Genomic DNA, 19,619 nt, shown 5'->3' with positions numbered 1-19,619 from the left:
AAGCTGCCATCACACACTCCCAGGCCAGCCAAGCACCCTTTACCCTGCATCCCAGGGTAGAGAAACAACTCTTTGGAATGCCCCCAGCAGACATGCCCTCAGGCCAGCTGAGCAGTCTTGTGCCTATGCCTCAGACCTGAGAACAAAACCTGAAAGCCACTCCTGGCAGGCACTCCTCCAGGCTGGCTAAGCAGCCATGCCTGTGCTCCCAGTGAAAGTAACAGCTCCATGGTTCCAACACCAGCAAGCTAGACTCCAAGTTGGCTGACTCACTGTGTGCCTGCACATGCCCCCAAATGAGAAATAGCCTGGCAATTCCATCCAGTTTGTGACCACCATTGTCACAAACTCTCTCAGCCTAGGCAACTGAGGGACTTGCAAACACCACTACTCTAGATTACAGTTGAGGAAACTATTCATATGTGGATACTATACTACTGTGTCCACCTAAAACAAAGAAAATCCCACTGAATCCAAACTTCAAGACTCATTCATAAAAATAAGGCTTTTCCTATGACATCTACTCCATTAAATTGGAAGAGGTGACTTTTTCATCAGATGTGTAGAAACAAATGTAGGGACATATCAACCATGAAAAGGCAAGAAAACATGTCAAATACAAAGGAAAACAATAATTCTCCATTAGCAGACCCCAATCATATGGAAATGTGAAATGCCAGAAAAAATTCAAAATAATAATCTTAAGGAAACTTAGTGAGATAAAATAGAATACAGATAGACAATTCAACAAAATCAGAACAATTCATGATTTGAATGAGAAATTCAACAAAAAGATAGACATAAAGAGGACAAAACAGAAATCCTATAGTTGAAGACTTTGATGATTAAGATAACTATAATGAAGCGCTTCAACAACAGAGTAGACCAAGCAGAAGAAAGCCTTTCTGAACTTGATGACAGGACTTTTGAAATAACACAGGCAGACAAAAAAGAAAAGAAAAGAAACAAGAGTAAAAATGAATGAAGAAGGCCTACAGGATTTATGGGACACTATTAAGTGAACATATATATGTATAATGGGCATTCCAGAAGGAGAAGACAAGGGAAAAGATGAGGAAAAAATATTTAATGAAATAATAACAAAAAACCCATTTGACAAAATTCAACACCCTTTTATGATAAAAACGCTTAACAAAATAGGCGTAGATGGAACCTACCTAAAAATGATACGAGCCATATATGACAAACCCACAGCCAACATCATTCTGAACGGGGAAAAATTCAAAGCACTCCCACTTAGAACTGGAACCAGACAGGGCTGCCCACTGTCCCCATTACTTTTCAACATAGTATTGGAAGTCCTTGCGAGAGCTATCAGGCAATAGAGCAAAATCAAGGGAGTCCAAATAGGGAAGGAAGAGATCAAACTCTCACTTTTTGCTGATGATATGATGTTATATCTGGAAAACCCCCAGGATTCAACCATGAGACTCCTGGAATAGATTAACGAATATAGCAAAGTCTCAGGCTACAAAATTAATATACACAAATCAGAGGCATTTATATATGCCAATAACAGTCAATCGGAAAACCAAATTAAAGACTCAATATCCTTCAAAATAGCAACAAAGAAAATAAAATATCTAGGTATATACCTAACTAAAGAGGTAAAGGACCTCTATAAGGAAAACTATGAAACACTGAGAAAAGAAATAGCAGAACTTGCAAATAGATGGAAAAATATACCATGCTCGTGGATCGGAAGAATCAACATTGTTAAAATGTCTATACTACCCAAAGTGATCTACAGATTCAATGCAATCCCTATTAAACTACCAACATCATTCTTCACAGACGTAGAGAAAATAATTATACACTTTGTATGGAATCAGAGAAGACCCCGTATAGCAAAAGCAATTTTAAGCAACAAAAACAAAATGGGAGGTATTAATTTGCCAGACCTCAAACTATACTACAAGGCCGTGGTTCTTAAAACAGCCTGGTACTGGCACAAGTACAGGGACACAGACCAGTGGAACACAACAGAAAATCCAAATATAGAACCATCCTCATATAGTCACCTAATTTTTGACAAAGCAGGAAAGAATATACTCTGGGGACAAGAATCCCTATTCAATAAATGGTGCTGGGAGAATTGGTTAGCCACTTGTAGAAGACTGAAACAGGACCCACAGCTTTCACCTCTCACAAAAATCAAATCACCGTGGATAACAGACTTAAACCTTAGGCGTGATACAATCAGAATTCTAGAACAAAATGTAGGAAAGACTCTTACAGACATTGGCCTAGGCAAAGAATTTATGAAGAAGACCCCCAAGGCAATCACAGCAGCAACAAAAATAAATGAATGGGACACGATTAAATTAAAAAGCTTCTGCACAGCCAAAGAAACAGTCATGAGAATAAACAGACCACCTACAGAATGGGAAAAAATTTTTGCATGCTACACATCAGATAAAGGACTGATAACAAGAATCTATTTAGAACTCAGGAAAATCAGCAAGAAAAAATCAAACAACCCTATCAAAAAGTGGGCAAATGACATGAATAGAAACTTCTCAAAAGAAGATATAAGAATGGCTAACAAACATATGAAAAAATGCTCAACATCCCTAATCATCAGAGAAATGCAAATCAAAACCACAATGAGATATCACTTAACCCCAGTGAGAATGGCCTTTATCAAAAAAACCCAAAACAACACATGTTGGCGTGGATGTGGAGAGACAGGAACACTCATACACTGCTGGTGGGACTGCAAACTAGTGCAACCCCTGTGGAAAGCATTATGGAGGTATCTTAAACAGATTCAAGTAGACCTGCCATTCGATCCAGCAATCCCATTATTGGGCATATACCCAAAGGAAAAAAGGTCATTCTGTAACAAAGACACATGTACCCGAATGTTTATAGCAGCACAATTCACAATAGCAAAGATGTGGAAACAACCCAAATGCCCATCAATACATGATTGGATTAGTAAGCTGTGGTATATGTATACCACGGAATATTACTCAGCTATAAGAAATAATGAAGATACGACATCTCTATGGTTCTCCTGGAGAGAGTTGGAACCCATTATATTAAGTGAAGTATCCCAAGAATGGAAAAACAAGCATCGCATGTACTCACCAGAAAATTGGTTTCCCTGATCATCACCTAAATACACATCTGGCAACGACACCAATCGAATATCAGACTGAGATGGGGGGTGGGGGAGGGGATGGGTGTATGCCTACACAATGAGTGCATTGCGCACCGTTTGGGGAATGGTAACGCTTGAAGGTGCTGACTCGGGAAGGGGGGATGGGGAAGGGAGAGATACATACCTACATGATGGGTGCAACGCGCACTATCTGGGGAACAGACACGCCTGGAGCTCTGACTTGGGGGGAAAGGCGGTACATGGGCAACGTATGTAACCTGCAATTCTGTATCCCCCATAACAATAAGATGAAATAAAAAAAAAATAACAAAAAACTTCCTAAAAGTTTGGGAGAGAGATGGACATCCAGGTACAGGAGGCTCAAAGAATCCCAAATAGACTCAACCAAACAGGTCCTCTCTGAGCCATATTTTAGTCAAATTGTCAAAAGTCAAAGGCAAAGAAGGAATTATAAAAGCAGCAAGGAAAAAGGCCAAGTCACATAAAAGGAAATTCTCAATAGACTAACAGCAAGTTTCACAGCCGAAACCTTACAGGCCATGAGACAATGGGATAATATATCCACAGTATTGAAAGAAAAAAAAAGAATATATTCAGGAAATCTATCTTTCAGAAATGAAAGGCAAATAAGATCTTTCACAAAAAAGCAAAACCAAAGGGAATTCATTACCACTAGAGTGGCCTTACAAGAAATGCCCAAGGGAATCTCACATCTGGATGTGAAAAGAGGATAAACACCATCATGAAAGCATGAAAACAATAAAACTCACTGGTAGAGCCAATAGACAAAGGAGAAAGAGAAAGTAACTAAATATTATCATACAGAACACAACCCAACTGCAAAAATAGACAAGAGAGGAGACAAGAAACAAAGGATATACAAAACCACCATAATATAATCAATAAAATGGCAGGGATAAATCCTCACCTTTCAATAATAGCATTGAATGAAAATGAATTAAATTCCCTATTTAAAAGATGTAGACTGGCTAAATGAATTAAAAAAACAAAAACAAAAACAAGGCCGAATAACATGTTGCCTACCAGAAGCTCAATTCATCTGTAAAGACACAAATAGACTAAAAGTGAGGGGATGGAAAAAGATATTTAATGCAAATTGAACCAAATGCTTACAGGAGTAGCTATACTTATATCAGCCAAAACCACTAATTTAGCATGTGGGTGGTTTCCCCCAAATTTCTATTGTATGATTAATGAATCTTTTCTCAGGTCTACAGCCTAAGGGAAGGTTAATATATATAACTTCCAGGCCAATTCCTAGATTTTAGTAACATTTATGTTATGGGACTTTGCTATGCTCAGATATACTTTCCCTGATCCTGTGTCTTTCTGTCTACCAAGGGATCCTAGCATCAAATGTGGAATTTTTTTAAAGGAGATATCTAAGCTGTATGCCAGATTTTTGATTCAGAATCTCTGGAGTAGGTATACAATCATATTTCTTTAAAAAAAAAAATTTCACAGTCAATTCTGATGCAAAAAGAATCCTTTAACCAATTGAGAATAAAAAGCCACAACCTTTGGTATTCATTGTAATGGAGTGGCTGCTACTAGAAAGTACAATATGTGAATATTTGTTTTCATTCACTCTATTTCTTGTGCTGCTTATAGAGATGTGAAACATCTTTTTGTGTACCAACACTAAACAAACAAAAAAACGTGTCATAATGTGATAGCTGATATATTATCTGACATAGATTTCACTTCTCCCAGAGAATAGGCAGATGGAATGAAGTCACATCTTTTAAAGGAGTATTGCGCTCTCAAGTCAAAGTCAGTTTTCCTTAACCCATTTCCATAGGTCCAATAGAAACTTAATGCATTCTGCAATATCTTGTCTGACAATCACAGCTTGAAAATATTTGAATATCTCTATTTCTTCAGCAGTTTTTAATGGGAAATTGGAAGAAGATGCATTAGCATTGCTAGTCAAACACAATTTCAAATAATAAATTTAAAATTCTGTGAAATATGTGATTTAAGATAAATAACAGCTATCATAATAGCATAAATCCTCCATCAGGCTAGATTTCAGGCCTGAGTAATATGGTCCAAATTAGTTTTAAAAAAAGACATCAGGCTTTTCTCCTTATTAGGCTATTAATCTCTCTTGTCTATTTTTTTCTTTTACCTCTACCCATACTCTAGTCACTGGGCTTATTAAAAGTTACAATTACCTAAGCAAATACTTTTTCTCTATTACATACTAATGATGCCTCTTGCTTTAAATTTGTATGGATCATATATTCTAATCTTGACACAAATTCCTAACTTTGCCCTAACAATGAGCACTCCTGTTCCTTTTTATTTATAGTTTGTTTTATTATAAATTCATAGGCTTATTCATTGTTCCATGATAAGTAAAGAATGTGGGAATTCTCAATGAAAAGAGCAGGAACTACTCAAAAATAATATCTTACTGAATCAATATAAAGTTGGTTGGAAACATAGCAACAGAAGTGGTTTTTTTTTCCCCTTAAGTACATGTTTCCCTGTCTGCTCCAGCAGAAGGTACAAAATATCCATTGTTATTTAAGGATTCCATGTTCACTTCATCTGTGACATTTTTTTCATTTTCTGGTGTCTTGGTATCTTTTCCTTCATATTTTTTCTTCATGGCCAAAATTAATATAATATATAAAATAAGTGCTGGAAATCTTAAGATTACACTCATTCCGAAGTATAACTTTCTGTGAAAAGAGAAATAAAGAGTAGATTATCATTTTAAATTGTGTGGAACTTACAATGTTTCTCTGCAGTATATAGACCTTAAAGGAAAAAAAAAAAAAGGAAATTATACACAGAAATAGCTAGAAGACAGTTCTAGTGATATTTTCCATTGGGACATAAGAATATTTTTATTATTTTGAAAGTATTATGAAGCCACAGAAACTAAACTCCAACTGTCTCTAGCCTTCCTTGTGCAGGGAGGAAAATGCACAACTTTAGTCCCTCAAGACATCTTGTCCCACCTAAGAGGGAGGGGGAGAAACTGAAAAACATGATTGAAGTTCACAGTCTAGAGGTACAGGCTCACTAAAAGATTGACACCTAATCATAGAACTATAGAATGCTACCTCCAACACCCTATACCACACTACTAAAGGCTTGTTTATAGCAGTTCCTTTTAGCTAATACATTGTGTATGGCTGTCAACAAAAAGCTATAAGTCATACTAAAAAGCAGAAAACACAGTTTAAAGAGAATGACTAAGCCTTAAAACCAGGTTCAGATATATCAGGAATGTTAAAATTATCAAAATGGGAATTTAAAACAACTATGATTAATATGCTAAGGGCTATCATTGATAAAGTAGAGAGCATGCAAGAACAGATGGGCATTGTAAGCATAATAAGATAAAAATTCTAAGAATCAAAGAGAAATGTTAGAAATAAAAAACTCTGTAACAGAAATGAAGAATGTCTTTGATGGGCTTATAGGTACATAGGACACAGCCAAGGGAAGAATCTCTAAGTTTAAGGATATCATAATAGAAGCCCTCAAAACTGAAAAGCAGAGAGAAATGCATTGGAAAACAAAATATCCAAAAACTTTGGGACAACTACACAAGTGTGTGTCATGGAAATACTAGAAAGGGAAGAAAGAGAGAAAGAAACATAAGAAATACTGGAAACATTATGGCTGAAAATTTTGTTTAAAGGAATGTCAGACACTAAATCATGGATTTAAGAAGTTCAGAATGAAGAAGCATAAATGCCAGAAAAATTACACTTAGGTGTGTTATTTTTCAAACTACAGAATATCAAAGATATAGAAAACATCCTAAAAGAAACAAGAAGGAAGAATAAACCTTACCTATAGAAGAACAAAAGATTACCTCAGACTTTTCTTCAGAAAGCACGTAAGCAAGAAGAGAGTGGAGTGAAATATTTAAAGCATTGAGAGAAAAAACCACAAACCTAAAATTCCGTACCCTGTGAACTTATCTTTCAAAGTGAAGTAGAAATAAAGATATTCTCAGAGAAACAAAAACTGAAGGAATGTTTTGCCAATTGACCTGCCTTGAAAGAAATGTTAAAAGAAGTTCTTTAGAGAGAAGGAAATGATATAGGTCAGAAATTTGAATATACATAAAAAAAGGAAGAGCATTAGCAAAGAAATAAGTAAAGGAAAACTAAAAACCTTTTTGATTCTAAGTTGATCTAACAGATAATAGTTTGTTCAAAATAATAATGGCAACAATGTGATTATATATAATATATGCTTATACATATGTTTATATATGCTTATATATAAGTGCAATGAATGACAGCAATGATATGAGAGACAGGAAGGAAGAATTAGGGTTACTTTGGCATTCTAAGGTACCCACACTACGTGTGAAGTGATATAATGCTATTTGAAGGTGAACTTGGATTATTTGTAAGCGTATATTGCAAGCTCTAGGGCAATCACTAAAATTTTTCTTAAAAAGAAGTACAACTAATAATCCAAGAAAGGAGAGGAAATGTAATCATGTAAAATACTCAAATAAAACTACAACAGGGAGCAAAAGAGTAGAAGACAAAAATAGGATCAAAGAACAACCATAAAATATAGAAAATAGTAACAAATATGCTCTATACTAATCCAACTATATCAGTAATCACTTCTAATGTCAATGATCAAAAAGTACCAATTAAAAGACCAAGATTGACAGAGGATTGAAAAAACAGAATCAAACTATATGTAGTTTATAAGAGACCCACTCTAAATATAATGACATATATAAATGAAAAGTAATTGGATTAATAAGGATATACCATGCCAATGCTAGTCAAAAGAAAATAAGAGTAGCTATATTAATTTCAAACAGATCAGACTTCAAAGCAAGGAAAGTTATTAGGGATTTAAAAGGGCCTTTCATAATAATAAAGGAGTCACTTCTCTTATTATTCTTTAAAAAGACATAGCAATTCTTAACATGTAAGCACCTAAAAATAGAGTGTCAAAATACATGAGGAAAAAAATAATGGAACTTCAAGGAGAACTACAGTTAAGTCCTCACTTTCTATATATATATATGTGTGTGTATATATATATATATATGTGTATATATATATATATATATTTTTTTTTTTTTTTTTGAGACAGAGTCTCACTCTGTTGCCCAGGCTAGAGTGTCATGGCATCAGCTTAACTCACAGCAACCTCAATCTCCTGGGCTCAAACAATCCTCCTGCCTCAGCCCCCTGAGTAGCTGGAACTACAGGCATGCGCCACCATGCCCTGCTAATTTTTTCTCTATATATTTGTAGTTGCCCATATAATTTCTTTCTATTTTTAGTAGAGACAGGGTCTCGCTCTTCCTCAGGCTGATCTTGAACTCCTGAGCTCAAACGATCCACCTGCCTCGGCCTCCCAGAGTGCTAGGATTGCAGGCGTGAGCCACTGCACCCAGCCTTAATATATATTTTTAAAATATTCTTTTTTATTATTCGGGATATTATGGGGGTACAAACATTTTGGTTACATGTAATGTGTTTGACCCACCCAAGCCAGGGCTACAAGTGTGTCCTTCCGCCATACAGTGCATTCCGCTTCCATTAGTTGTGGATTTACGCCCCCCCAACACCCCGCACCTGACTGGAACCCAGCAAGTATCACTACCATGTGAACACCTTAGTGTTGGTCAGTTAGTACCAATTTGATGGTGAGTGTATGTGTTGCATGTTTTTCCATCTTTGTGATACCTCACTTTGAAGGAAGGGCTCAACTCAATCTCTGTCCAGGATAATATAAGAGCTGCTAGATCACCATTGTTTTTGTAGTTGAATAGTATCCCATGGTATACATATACCACATTTTATTAATCCACTCATGTATTGATGGGCACTTGGGCTGTTTCCACATCTTTGCGATTGTAAATTGTGCTGCTATAAATATTTGAGTGCCGATGTCTTTATTATAGAAAGTCTTTTTTTTTCCCTTTGGATAGATGCCTAGTAGTGGGATTTCTGAATCAAATGGTATCTTTATTTTTAGCTCTTTGAGGTATCTCCAAATTACTTTCCACAGAGGTTGTACTAATTTTCAGTCCCACCAGCAGTGTAAGAGTGTTCCAGTCTCACCACATCCATGCCAGCATTTGTTGTTTTGGGACTTTTTGAGAAGGGCCATTCTCACTGGAGTTAGGTGATATCTCACTGTGGTTTTGATATGCATTTCCCTACTGATTAGAGATGTTGGGCACTTTTTTTATATGTTTGCTGGCCACTATTCTGTCTTCTTTTGAAAGTTTCAGTTCATGTCCTTTGCCCATTTATTGATGGGGTTGTTTGATTTTTTTCTTGTTGATTTTCTTAAGTTCTATATAGATTCCAGTTATCAGCCCTTTATCAGATGTGTAGAAAGAAAATATTTTCTCCCATTCTGCAGGTGGACTATTTGCTCTAATGATAGTTTCGTTGGCTGTGAAGAAGCTTTTTAATTTGATTAGGTCCCATTTGTTTATTTTTGTTGCTGTTGTGATTGCTTTGGATGTCTTCTTCATAAATTCTTTGCCAAGGCTGATGTCTAAAAGAGTCTTCCTAACATTTTCTTCCAGAATTCTTAAGGTTTCATGCCTTAGGTTTAAGTCTGTTATCCACGGTGAGTTGATTTTTGTGAGAGGTGAGAGGTGGGGATCTAGTTTCAATCTTCTGCATGTGGATATCCAGTTTTACCAGCACCACTTATTGAATGGAGATTCTTTTCCCCAATGTATATTTTTGTCTGCCTTGTGAAAGATTAGATGACAATATGAGGTTGGTTTTATATCTGGGATCTCCATCCTATTCCAAAGTCTATATCTCTGTTCTTTTGCCAGTACCATGCCATTTTGGCTGCAGTAGCCTTGTAGTAAAGTTTGAAGTCTGACAGACTGATGCCTCCCAATTTTATCTTTTTGCTTAAGATTGTTTTGGCTATATGAGGTCTTCTCTCATTCCAGACAAAGAATATAATTATTTTTTCTAAATCTGTAAAGAATGATGGTGGTATTTTGATAGGGATTGCATTAATTCTGTAGATAACTTTAGGTAGTATGGAATTTTAACAATATTGATTCTACCAATCCATGAACATGGTAGGGATTTCCATCTGTTTACCTCTTCTATAATTTCTTTTCTCAGTGTTTCGTAGTTCTCCCTATATATGTCTCTTCCCTCTTTTGTAAATATATTCCTAAGTATTTAATTTTCTTTGATGCTATTGTGAAAGGTGTTGCATCTTTGATTTGATTTTTAGCTTGACTGTTATCAGTGTATATGAATGTCACTGATTTGTGTGCATTAATTTTGTATCCTGAGACTTTACTGAATTCATTTATCAATTCCAGGAGTCTCTTGGTTGAATCCTTGGGATTTTCTAGATATAATAGCATATGATCAGCAAAGAGTGAGAGTTTGACCTCTTCTGCCCCCATTCAGACATCCTTAATTCCCCTCTCTTGTCTGATTGCTCTCACAAGGACTTCCAGCACTATGTTGAATAGAAGTAGAGATAGTGGGCAACCTTGTCTGGTTCCTGTTCTAAGTGGGAATGCTTTAAATTTTTCCCCATTCAGCATGATATTGCCTGTGGCTTTATCATATATGGCCTTAATAATTTTAAGATGTGTCCCATCTATGCCTATTTTGTTAAATGTTTTTTTATCATAAAAGTATGCTGGATTTTGTCAAATGCTTTTTCTGTGTCTATTGAGAGAATCATATAATCTTTGTTCTTGCTTTTATTTATATGGTGAATTGCACTTATAGATTAGAGTATGTTAAACCAGCATTGCCTCTCTGGGATAAAACCCACCTGGTCATGATGAATTATTTTTTCGATGTGCTGTTGGATTTGGATTGCTAAGATTTTGTTGAGGATTTTTGCATCTATATTCATGAGGAATATTGGTCTGTAGTTTTCTTTTATTTTGTTTTGTCTTTTCTTAGCTTTGATAGTAAGGTGATATTGGCTTTGTAAAATGAGTTGGGGAGGATACCATCCTTCTCAATGTTTTGGAATAATTTCTACACTATAGGTATGAGTTCTTTTTGTAGGTTTTCTCACTTCTCCCCACATTCAAGGCAGAGCCTGGCATGTCCAGTGCAAAAGTCACTGGACTAGACGAGGGGTGTTGCCCAACCACCAAGTGCACCAGTGTCTGGGAATCCCTATGATGAGTGCATCCCACTGCTGGGGAACAAGTGTTGGGGGGAAGCACTCAAGTTTGCTCACTGATACAGTCCCAGCTAGCCAAATCAACAGGTTGCGGACGTCCCACAGATGCACGCCAGCTGCACAGAGCAAGCGGCTTATCACCCTTCTCCTACCTCCAAGGGCAGAGCCCACCGCACCTGGCATGAAAGTCCCTGGGCTGGTGGAGGAGTGCTGCCCAAAACCATAGCACACTGCAGCATCTGGATTATGAACCCCCAAAATGGTGGCTGCCCATCCACGGAGAGTTAGGACTGGGGACGACTGCTCAAGAGTTGGCAGATGCCAGTTCAGCTGGCTAAATCAACAGGACACCCACTGTCTCTTGTGTGTCACAGTCCCACAATCTCACACCTGTCCGACAAAAATTCTTGCTCTTTCTGTCCTTCCCTGAGCTGGCTCGATTGTCAGCAGTTTCCAGGGGCAGAGCCCCCTTTTCAGTGCTCACCTCCTTTGTTCTGGCCCCGCTAACTGCCAGAGTCATGTTATGTAAGTACTGGGACTTGGTGGCAATTGCTTTGAAGAAATTTTAAGGAGTATCTCACCATGTGTCCTGGACATGAATGATGATTTAAATTAAAAATGAACCATTTCTTAAAATCAGTAAGTTAAATTTATTGTTTCTTTTTTTTTTTTTTTTTTTTTTTGAGACAGAGTCTCACTCTGTTGCCCAGGCTAGAGTGCCATGGCATCAGCCTAGCTCACAGCAACCTCAAACTCCTGGGCTCAAGCAATCCTCCTGCCTCAGCCTCCCGAGTAGCTGGGACTACAGGCATGCGCCACCATGCCCTGCTAATTTTTTCTATATATATTTTTAGCTGTCCATATAATTTCTATTTTTAGTAGAGATGGGGCCTCGCTCTTGCTCAGGCTGGTCTTGAACTCCTGAACTCAAACGATCCACCTGCCCCGGCCTCCCAGAGTGCTAAGATTACAGGTGTGAGCTACCATGCCCTGCCAAATTTATTATAGAAAATATCTCCCCAATGGGAGATTTGAATTTTAAAAAATTTTATGGAAATGTCTGGGAGGTAGTGAATGCTGCTTCAGTAGGAAAATTATAGAAGAAGCTGGATCACTATTTATTGGGGATGTTAGTGAATTTACATGTCAAATAGAAGAAAATATTTTTAGTAAATTTGATCCAGGGAATTTTCTCCAGAGATCCATCTTGAACTAAAAAACTTACCCCACTTTCACATAAATGATAGTATGCTCATGGACACTAGTCATGTTTCTATTTCACATAACAATATATATTGAAGAGAGTTCCATATCAGTAAATAAACAGGTTTTTCCTTCTTTTTTTAAGATCTGAGAATATTGATTTGTCTACATGTACCATTATTTATTTAATTGGTCCCCTACTGAGAGACATTTAGGTTGTTTCCAATATTTTACTATTATAAATAATGCTGTTATACACATGTGTATAATCTTATGTATGTGTCACTTTATATATTTGAAACCATAGCTATCCATAGCTATAAATTCCTAGAAATACTGCTGCTGGCTCAAAGTTACATACTTTTGCCAACACAGTATATAATCAACATTTTTTATCACTGATAATCTGAGTGAGTTTAAATTGTAATCCTGTTATTATTAATGAATTTGAGCACCTTTTTGTATGTTTCATAGGCACTAGTAATTCTTTTTCATTGGAAAATGCTTGATGATTTATTTTTTTAATAGACCTTATTTTTTTAAGAGCAATTTTAGCTTTACAGAAAAACTGTGCAAATTATGGAGGATTCCCATATGCTCCTGCCCCGCCCATGTGGTTTCTCCTATTATTATCTTGCATAAGTGCGGTACATTTGTTATTAATACAATTGATGAACTAATATTAATATATTAAGTCCATATTCTACATTAGAGTTCACTTTTTATGTTGTACAGTCCTGTAGATTTCACAAATGCATAATGTCATGCATCCACTATTATAATATCATACAGAATAGTTTCACTGTGCTAAAATGCCTTGTGATGCACCTATCTATCCCTCCCTCCTCCCCACTGAGCCCCTGGAAACCATTGATCTTTTTGTTTTCTTTATAGTTTTGCCTTTTCCAGAAGATTGTAGCTGGAATCAGACAACCTGAAGCTTTTTTAGACAGCGTGCTTTCACTTAGCAATACACATGTAAGTTTCCTTCTTGTCTTTTTGTAGGTTGATGTTCGTTTTATTGCTGAATAATATTCAATTGTATGAGTGTACCCTAGTTTGCTTATCCGTTCACCTATTGAAGAACATCTTGGTTGCTTCCATTTTTTCACATTCAAGTGCAGCTCTTTGGATGGACATGTTTCTAACTAATTTAGGTAAATATCTAGAAGCATGATTAGTTAATCAAGTAATAAGCCTATGTTTTGCTTTGTAACAAACTTCCGGATTGTTTTCCAACATGGCTGTACCATTTTACATTTCCACCAATGAAATGAGAATTGCTGTTGCTTCATGTCCTTGTCAGATTATAGAAACATTTTTTTCCCTTTTATTTCCTCATTGACTCATGACCAGAGCCCGAGCTGATCATTTTATGTCTTCCTTGAGAAGCCAGAGGCAATTGAATATGTGTGTGTGTGTGTGTGTGTGTGTGTGTATTTTAGTATGAAGAGAGTTCTGGAAACAAAACAGATCTGAAAACAAATCCTAGCTATTTTTCTTTTAGCTGTATGACTTTTGTACAAGTTATTTATTACCCTTGAATCTTAGTTTCTTCATATTTAAAGGAAAAGGAGAAAATATCCATGTCCTACAATTTCTGAGTTTTAAAATGAGTTACCAGATTTCCTGATATAATACTAAACAGAAAATAAATATTCATTAAATGGTGGCTGTCATTATTAATATTATTATTACATTGAAAATTATATATTTTAGAAATTAATATAGTCAAAGGGAAAAATCAATTAAGGAAACATATTTATGACAACTTACCCAAATAATGTAGAGTTATACATCCTACAAGACCCTCGTTTCCCACAGCTGTTCATGGACCACTTCATACATGTTCTATCAATCAGAACCCCAAAATATATTGGAGCTAGAATTCCTCCTACAAAATGAGATTAGAAGATGTCAACCCAAGGAACATTTTTTCCTTAGAAAAATATAACTAGGTGACATTTTATATTGATATATTTTCGATTAAGCAAAAGTTATTGATTTTGGAGAACTCTTCTATCTGTTTGGCCTAAATCTACCCCCAAATCAAGATTATTAGGAATTTCAAAGGCTTAAATTATATGGTAATATTATAGACATTTTTAAACTATCCTCCAAACACACATGGGGAAGAAGGAACATTATATGCCTATACACTCTGTTCTTATAATAACAATTAACATAAGCTTGATTGGTAAAAAGGAGAACATTGTTAGTAAAACATGGAAGTTATGTTGCTTCCTATGTAATTTTTCTTAGGCAAGAGGAGCTCAAATAGTGAAAGTAGATTTATAACTTTGTGGGGAAAGGAAAAATGCTCTCAGCTCAACTGCTGTAAACACAGGAGTTTTTCCAAAACTATTTTAAGTGAGTGCTTATACCAGGACTCCCTTCCCAGAGAAGTGTAGGCCCACCTTCAGAGAGGGCTCAGCTCTTGGCAGGTTGTACTTCTTTCAGGGTTTAGAGGTCTACTTTCCCCTTCTTTGTGTCATCAGAGCCCACAGCCCAGAATTTTCTCTCCATTGATTTTGTGCATATTTAATATCTCCTGAAGTAGCCTACGTTGCCCCAGTTGGGGTTTGGGGTGCTACATTTTGTTTCCATTGGTGCTCTGATCACATTGATGAATATGTTTTCAGTGGTCTGTCCCTAAGCCAATTTTTATTTGTAGCAATTTTTATTTTGCAGAAAGCCAGTCTTTTCAGGGACATATATGTTGTTTAGAGTACAAGTGTACATCTGCTCTTACTCCTATTTTAATAAACTCTAAGGTTGACTCCTAGTTCTAAGCATTGGTAATTTGATCAAAATTTTGAGGGACATGCTAGTAGAGATCTATCTATCCTTCACATGGTAGAACTAAAGTATTCATGATTTTACTTTGTGTTTTCTTGTATTTTGGTGAATGATTTTCAGATTTTATTTTGTCACATAAAAAATGATGGGGATTCATATATTACAATTTTACTGATTCCATTTACATTTAATCAGTCTTAATTTTTGAGAATGAGAAATCTTTAGAATGACAAGAGACTAGTGTCTAAAGCCAACATATCTGAGGAAAACTGGTACTGAGAAAATGGTTGAGAAATGTGCAGGTTTCAAAAAAAATCACAGCCACCCTTTGAAAAATAAAAAATATATGCCAAAAATTTATTTTCTTCACATAATGGCTGTTTTGAACACATGGATTAAATGCTGTAAGTAACAAATTTGGTCTTAATTACTAGAATTTTAAAGTTCTAATAACCTATATTCTAAATAAATTTTTCAGCTTAATACACTATATAAGCCTTCCACAATTTACACACATATTGTATTCAAGATAATCATTGTGAATTGGAATTTTGATGCTCAGTAAGTATTTTTTCCATAGAAGCATTTAGGTTCGATTGTGCCACATATTGGACACGTGAAAATAGGATGCTCATAATTAGGATGGCAAAATTTATTTTTTTCTATTTTATGTTGCTAAAAGAATTTCTTTCATTCTCGTAGTCTCATTCCAACATATCAGAAGGAGTACTAACTACCCAGATTCTATTTTTAGCTTCTGTAGCCTAGGTTCTAGGAGTGAGGTGTCTTCATTGAATATGGAGATAGAAATCTGCCAGGATGTGCAGAGGCTGGAAGATTAGGGATACACAAAGAGAATGCTAGGAAGAGAGCTGATGGGATCATGCAGCACCTCATTTTCTTCTCTCTCTTATTCCTTTTATTGTTCTTTTTTGCCTTTGAGGATCTGTGACCTTCACCCCAAATACACTTCTTGGACAGCCTCTCCACTGTAATGTGGCCATAGAATTATACTTCTTTTCTGTGCTTGCAAGAGTCCCAGGGATTGACCTCTCCCACTTCCCTTTCCTTCTGCTATCTGTGGTTGCCTCTGGGCCATAATCAATCCTCTGCCCCATCTCTGGATTAATGATGCCTTTTTCCTATTTCCCATTAATAAGCATACAATGTTTATGGTTCTTACAAGGGGGTTAGGTTAGAAGTTGTTTAACAATAGCAGGCATCTGTACTATAAAAATGGCAAATGGCAACAAGGGAGAAAGAGTAATTGCCTAAATTCTTTACTCATCATCTTTGAATATTTAGAAATAGGCCTTTAGCCTCGGGAGTCTACAGTCCTACTATTTGCCAACATAAATCACAATTTCCGGAGCTTTCTTTTATTCAGAACACTGTCTTCAGAACACTCCAAGATGCCCAGTTCTAGAGTCTGAGTTCTCATTCTCTTTTGCATTTTTAATTATTGATAAAGGTTATCTGCTCAGCCTTCCAGAACTAGGCAGTGGGAAGTGGCAGTTAATGTCAGTTTCTGTTGTTTTGCACCTCAGCCTGACCAGATTCCCAGGCCTCCCAAGATGCTTTAGGCCTTCTTTAAATAATGCCTCAGTTTAGATGGAAGGCCCTCCAGTCTGAGTGTGTGCGAGGAATATTCCTATTTGTCTGAAAGTGGAAAAACTTGGGGGACTGCTTATCTTTCTGTTAGAAAGAGTATAATACAAATATGTTGATTCCTTGGTCTCAGATGGACTTTAACTAGAATTAACAATCAAGTTCTCCTTTAGGTCACTCAGTTTTTGTTTGTCTCTTACCATTTTCATTTACCACAAAATAGAAATGATTCTTGGCCGGGCGCGGTGGCTCACGCCTGTAATCCTAGCACTCTGGGCGGCCGAGGCGGGTGGATCGCTCAAGGTCAGGAGTTCGAGACCAGCCTGAGCAATGAGCGAGACCTCGTCTCTACTAAAAAAAAATAGAAAGAAATTATCTGGCCAACTAAAATATATATAGGAAAAAAAAAAAATTAGCTGGGCATGGTGGCGCATGCCTGTAGTCCCAGCTACTCGGGAGGCTGAGGCAGTAGGCTTGCTTAAGCCCAGGCGTTTGAGGTTGCTGTGAGCTAGGCTGACGCCACGGCACTCACTCTAGCCTGGGCAACAAAGCGACACTCTGTCTCAAAAAAAAAAAAAAAAAGAAAAAAAAAGAAATGATTCTTATTCCTTTTTTAATTTTTCCTATAATTGAAAATTAATTACATTTGGTCTTTAAGCTTTGACATGAATATTTATATATTAAATTTATAATCTATGTATTTTCCTTACCTAGTGTTCGTATAAACAGTGTATGGAAACCCAAGGCAAGTGATTTCAATTCAGGTTGCACATTCCTGAAATGAGATAAAGGCAAAGAAACATTAAACATTGTTAAAATATCAAACTGAGTTCAATATTAAAACATCTCTCCGTATTGTTGGTCTTCATGATAGAATGAAAACTCTAAGGTGAATGGTTCACATTATATAAAGTTATATCTTCAATTGTTTTAAAAAGGCAAACATTTTAATGATAATAATAATTATTTTTTTATTTATTCAATTCATTATGATTTCAAGACATGGTAACATTTTCACATTTAGTGCTTATGAAAATCCTATGAGAAAGTATTTAGAATGAACTTTCTTATGGCTATGAAGAAACTAACGTCATATGATCTATCCAGGCAAGACAGCTCATAATAAAACAGCAAATACTTTTATCAAGGTGTAGGTCTTAGCACACCTCTTTTTACCACCTTATTTCTGTCATCAGAAAAGCTTGTTAATATGATTCACACCTTATATAATGCAGCCAGAGGGGTCAATAAAGTTATCTGTATTCTAGTGTCTGGTGTATTTAACTGTCACCTTAAAAGTGGAGAGCACATTTACATCCTCACTTAGAAATTTGCTCACTCTTGAATTTAGAAAGCTATTTCCACAATTCCGTTTTTCTGTCTTCCATGATCAACACTACAGCCTCAAGCTCCTGGACTCAAGTGATCCTCCTGTCTCAGCCTCCTGAGTGGCTGGGATTATAGGCATGTGCCTCCATGCCTGGGCAATTTTTAGTATTATTATTTTGTAGAGACGGGGTCTTGCTTTGTGGCCTAGGCTGGTCTCAAACTCCTGGCCTCAAGTGATCCTCACACCTAGGCCTTCCACAGTGCTCGGATTATTTGCATGAGCCACTGTGGCCAGGTTTTTTATCTCCTTTCACAGCAGTCTTTTTCCTCTTTAGTACTAAGAACAACTTGCAATTATGAATTTAATTTTAAGTTCATTTGTCTCATGTCAGTAAAGAAAGGAATGAATCCTTTTCATATATTTATCTTTTGTCTACTAGGATATGATGGAAGACTAGATCAAAAGCCATGCTGTGAATGGATTAAAAGCTTTGGAATTCCCTTATAGACTGAAGTTTACATCTATATCTGATTCTCAAATGTCTTCTTTCAATGAAATCAATAGATAATACACCCTGACAGGCAAGGCAACTCAAAATTAAAAGTTATTTTAAATCATACAGAGATTATTGTACAATTGAGGCAACTGTCAATCAGTTTGTGTGTTAAGATTCTTGGTAAGAGGGGGAAGTATGTAATCTAGATTTCATAATGGAAGAATCAGAGGCAAAATTATTATTAATAATTATGGCATTAAGTATCATTATAATTCTAAGAAAATACATTCTTAGAAAATTAAAATGTAACAAAATGTGAATTTGAGTTCCAACTATGTTATGGAAAAATATGTATGATAAATACACACATTAGGTGTGTTTATAATGTAACATATACAAAAATCTTTTAAAAGGTCATACTTACTTAACAGCTAGCAAGATGTAGGTGCTAGCTCCAAGTGCTGAGAAAATAGAATTCAAGACTTGAACTGCTATATGAATGTAAAATTTCTGTTTACAAGCGTTGTCTCTAGGGCATTCACCCAAATAAGCTGAATAATTTTTGTTCTGGAAACCAGTTTCTTCCACACAACTACAATTATAAAACACCTAAAAAACAGTTTTTGAAATATTACAGAACATATTTACAAAACACAGCAAGGCTATAAATACATTCCATTTTATTTAAACAAGTTTGATTCATTCAAATTATAATATTTACAGCTTAAAAGAATTCTACAAATGCAGTTGCTTAATAGCTGAAAGGCAAAATAGTTTCCTGGATTTCTTTCTAGACAGGAAAATGCAATTCACTATTAACATTTAATTAATTAGGAATGAATTGAAGAAATTAGTATCCAAAATTA

The 19,619-nt window shown here is 36.0% G+C and overlaps 1 protein-coding gene across 3 annotated transcripts in view; it reads right to left on the bottom strand.

Annotated features, from left to right (window-relative positions):
• Positions 1 to 5,484: 5,484 nt before the first annotated feature.
• The window catches only part of LOC138397058 (solute carrier organic anion transporter family member 1B3-like), a 78,045-nt gene continuing 63,910 nt past the window's right edge, over positions 5,485 to 19,619 (bottom strand). The window contains exons 12-15 of one of the 3 annotated variants that reach the window (XM_069490929.1): positions 19,178 to 19,362; positions 17,638 to 17,702; positions 14,297 to 14,414; positions 5,485 to 5,859 (exon numbers count right to left, since the gene is read on the bottom strand). In XM_069490929.1, the coding sequence (XP_069347030.1) occupies positions 5,646 to 5,859; positions 14,297 to 14,414; positions 17,638 to 17,702; positions 19,178 to 19,362 (582 nt within the window). In that variant the 3' untranslated portion in view covers positions 5,485 to 5,645. The remainder of the gene's footprint in view (positions 5,860 to 14,296; positions 14,415 to 17,637; positions 17,703 to 19,177; positions 19,363 to 19,619) is intronic. The other 2 variants (XM_069490928.1, XM_069490930.1) reach the window with 2 other exon arrangements.

The sequence above is a fragment of the Eulemur rufifrons genome, chromosome 16, assembly GCF_041146395.1.
Source record: "Eulemur rufifrons isolate Redbay chromosome 16, OSU_ERuf_1, whole genome shotgun sequence".
NCBI classification, from domain to species: domain Eukaryota; kingdom Metazoa; phylum Chordata; class Mammalia; order Primates; family Lemuridae; genus Eulemur; species Eulemur rufifrons.
The sequence above is the reverse complement of the archived record's forward strand: the minus strand, read 5'-3'. Positions and strand labels throughout refer to the sequence as shown.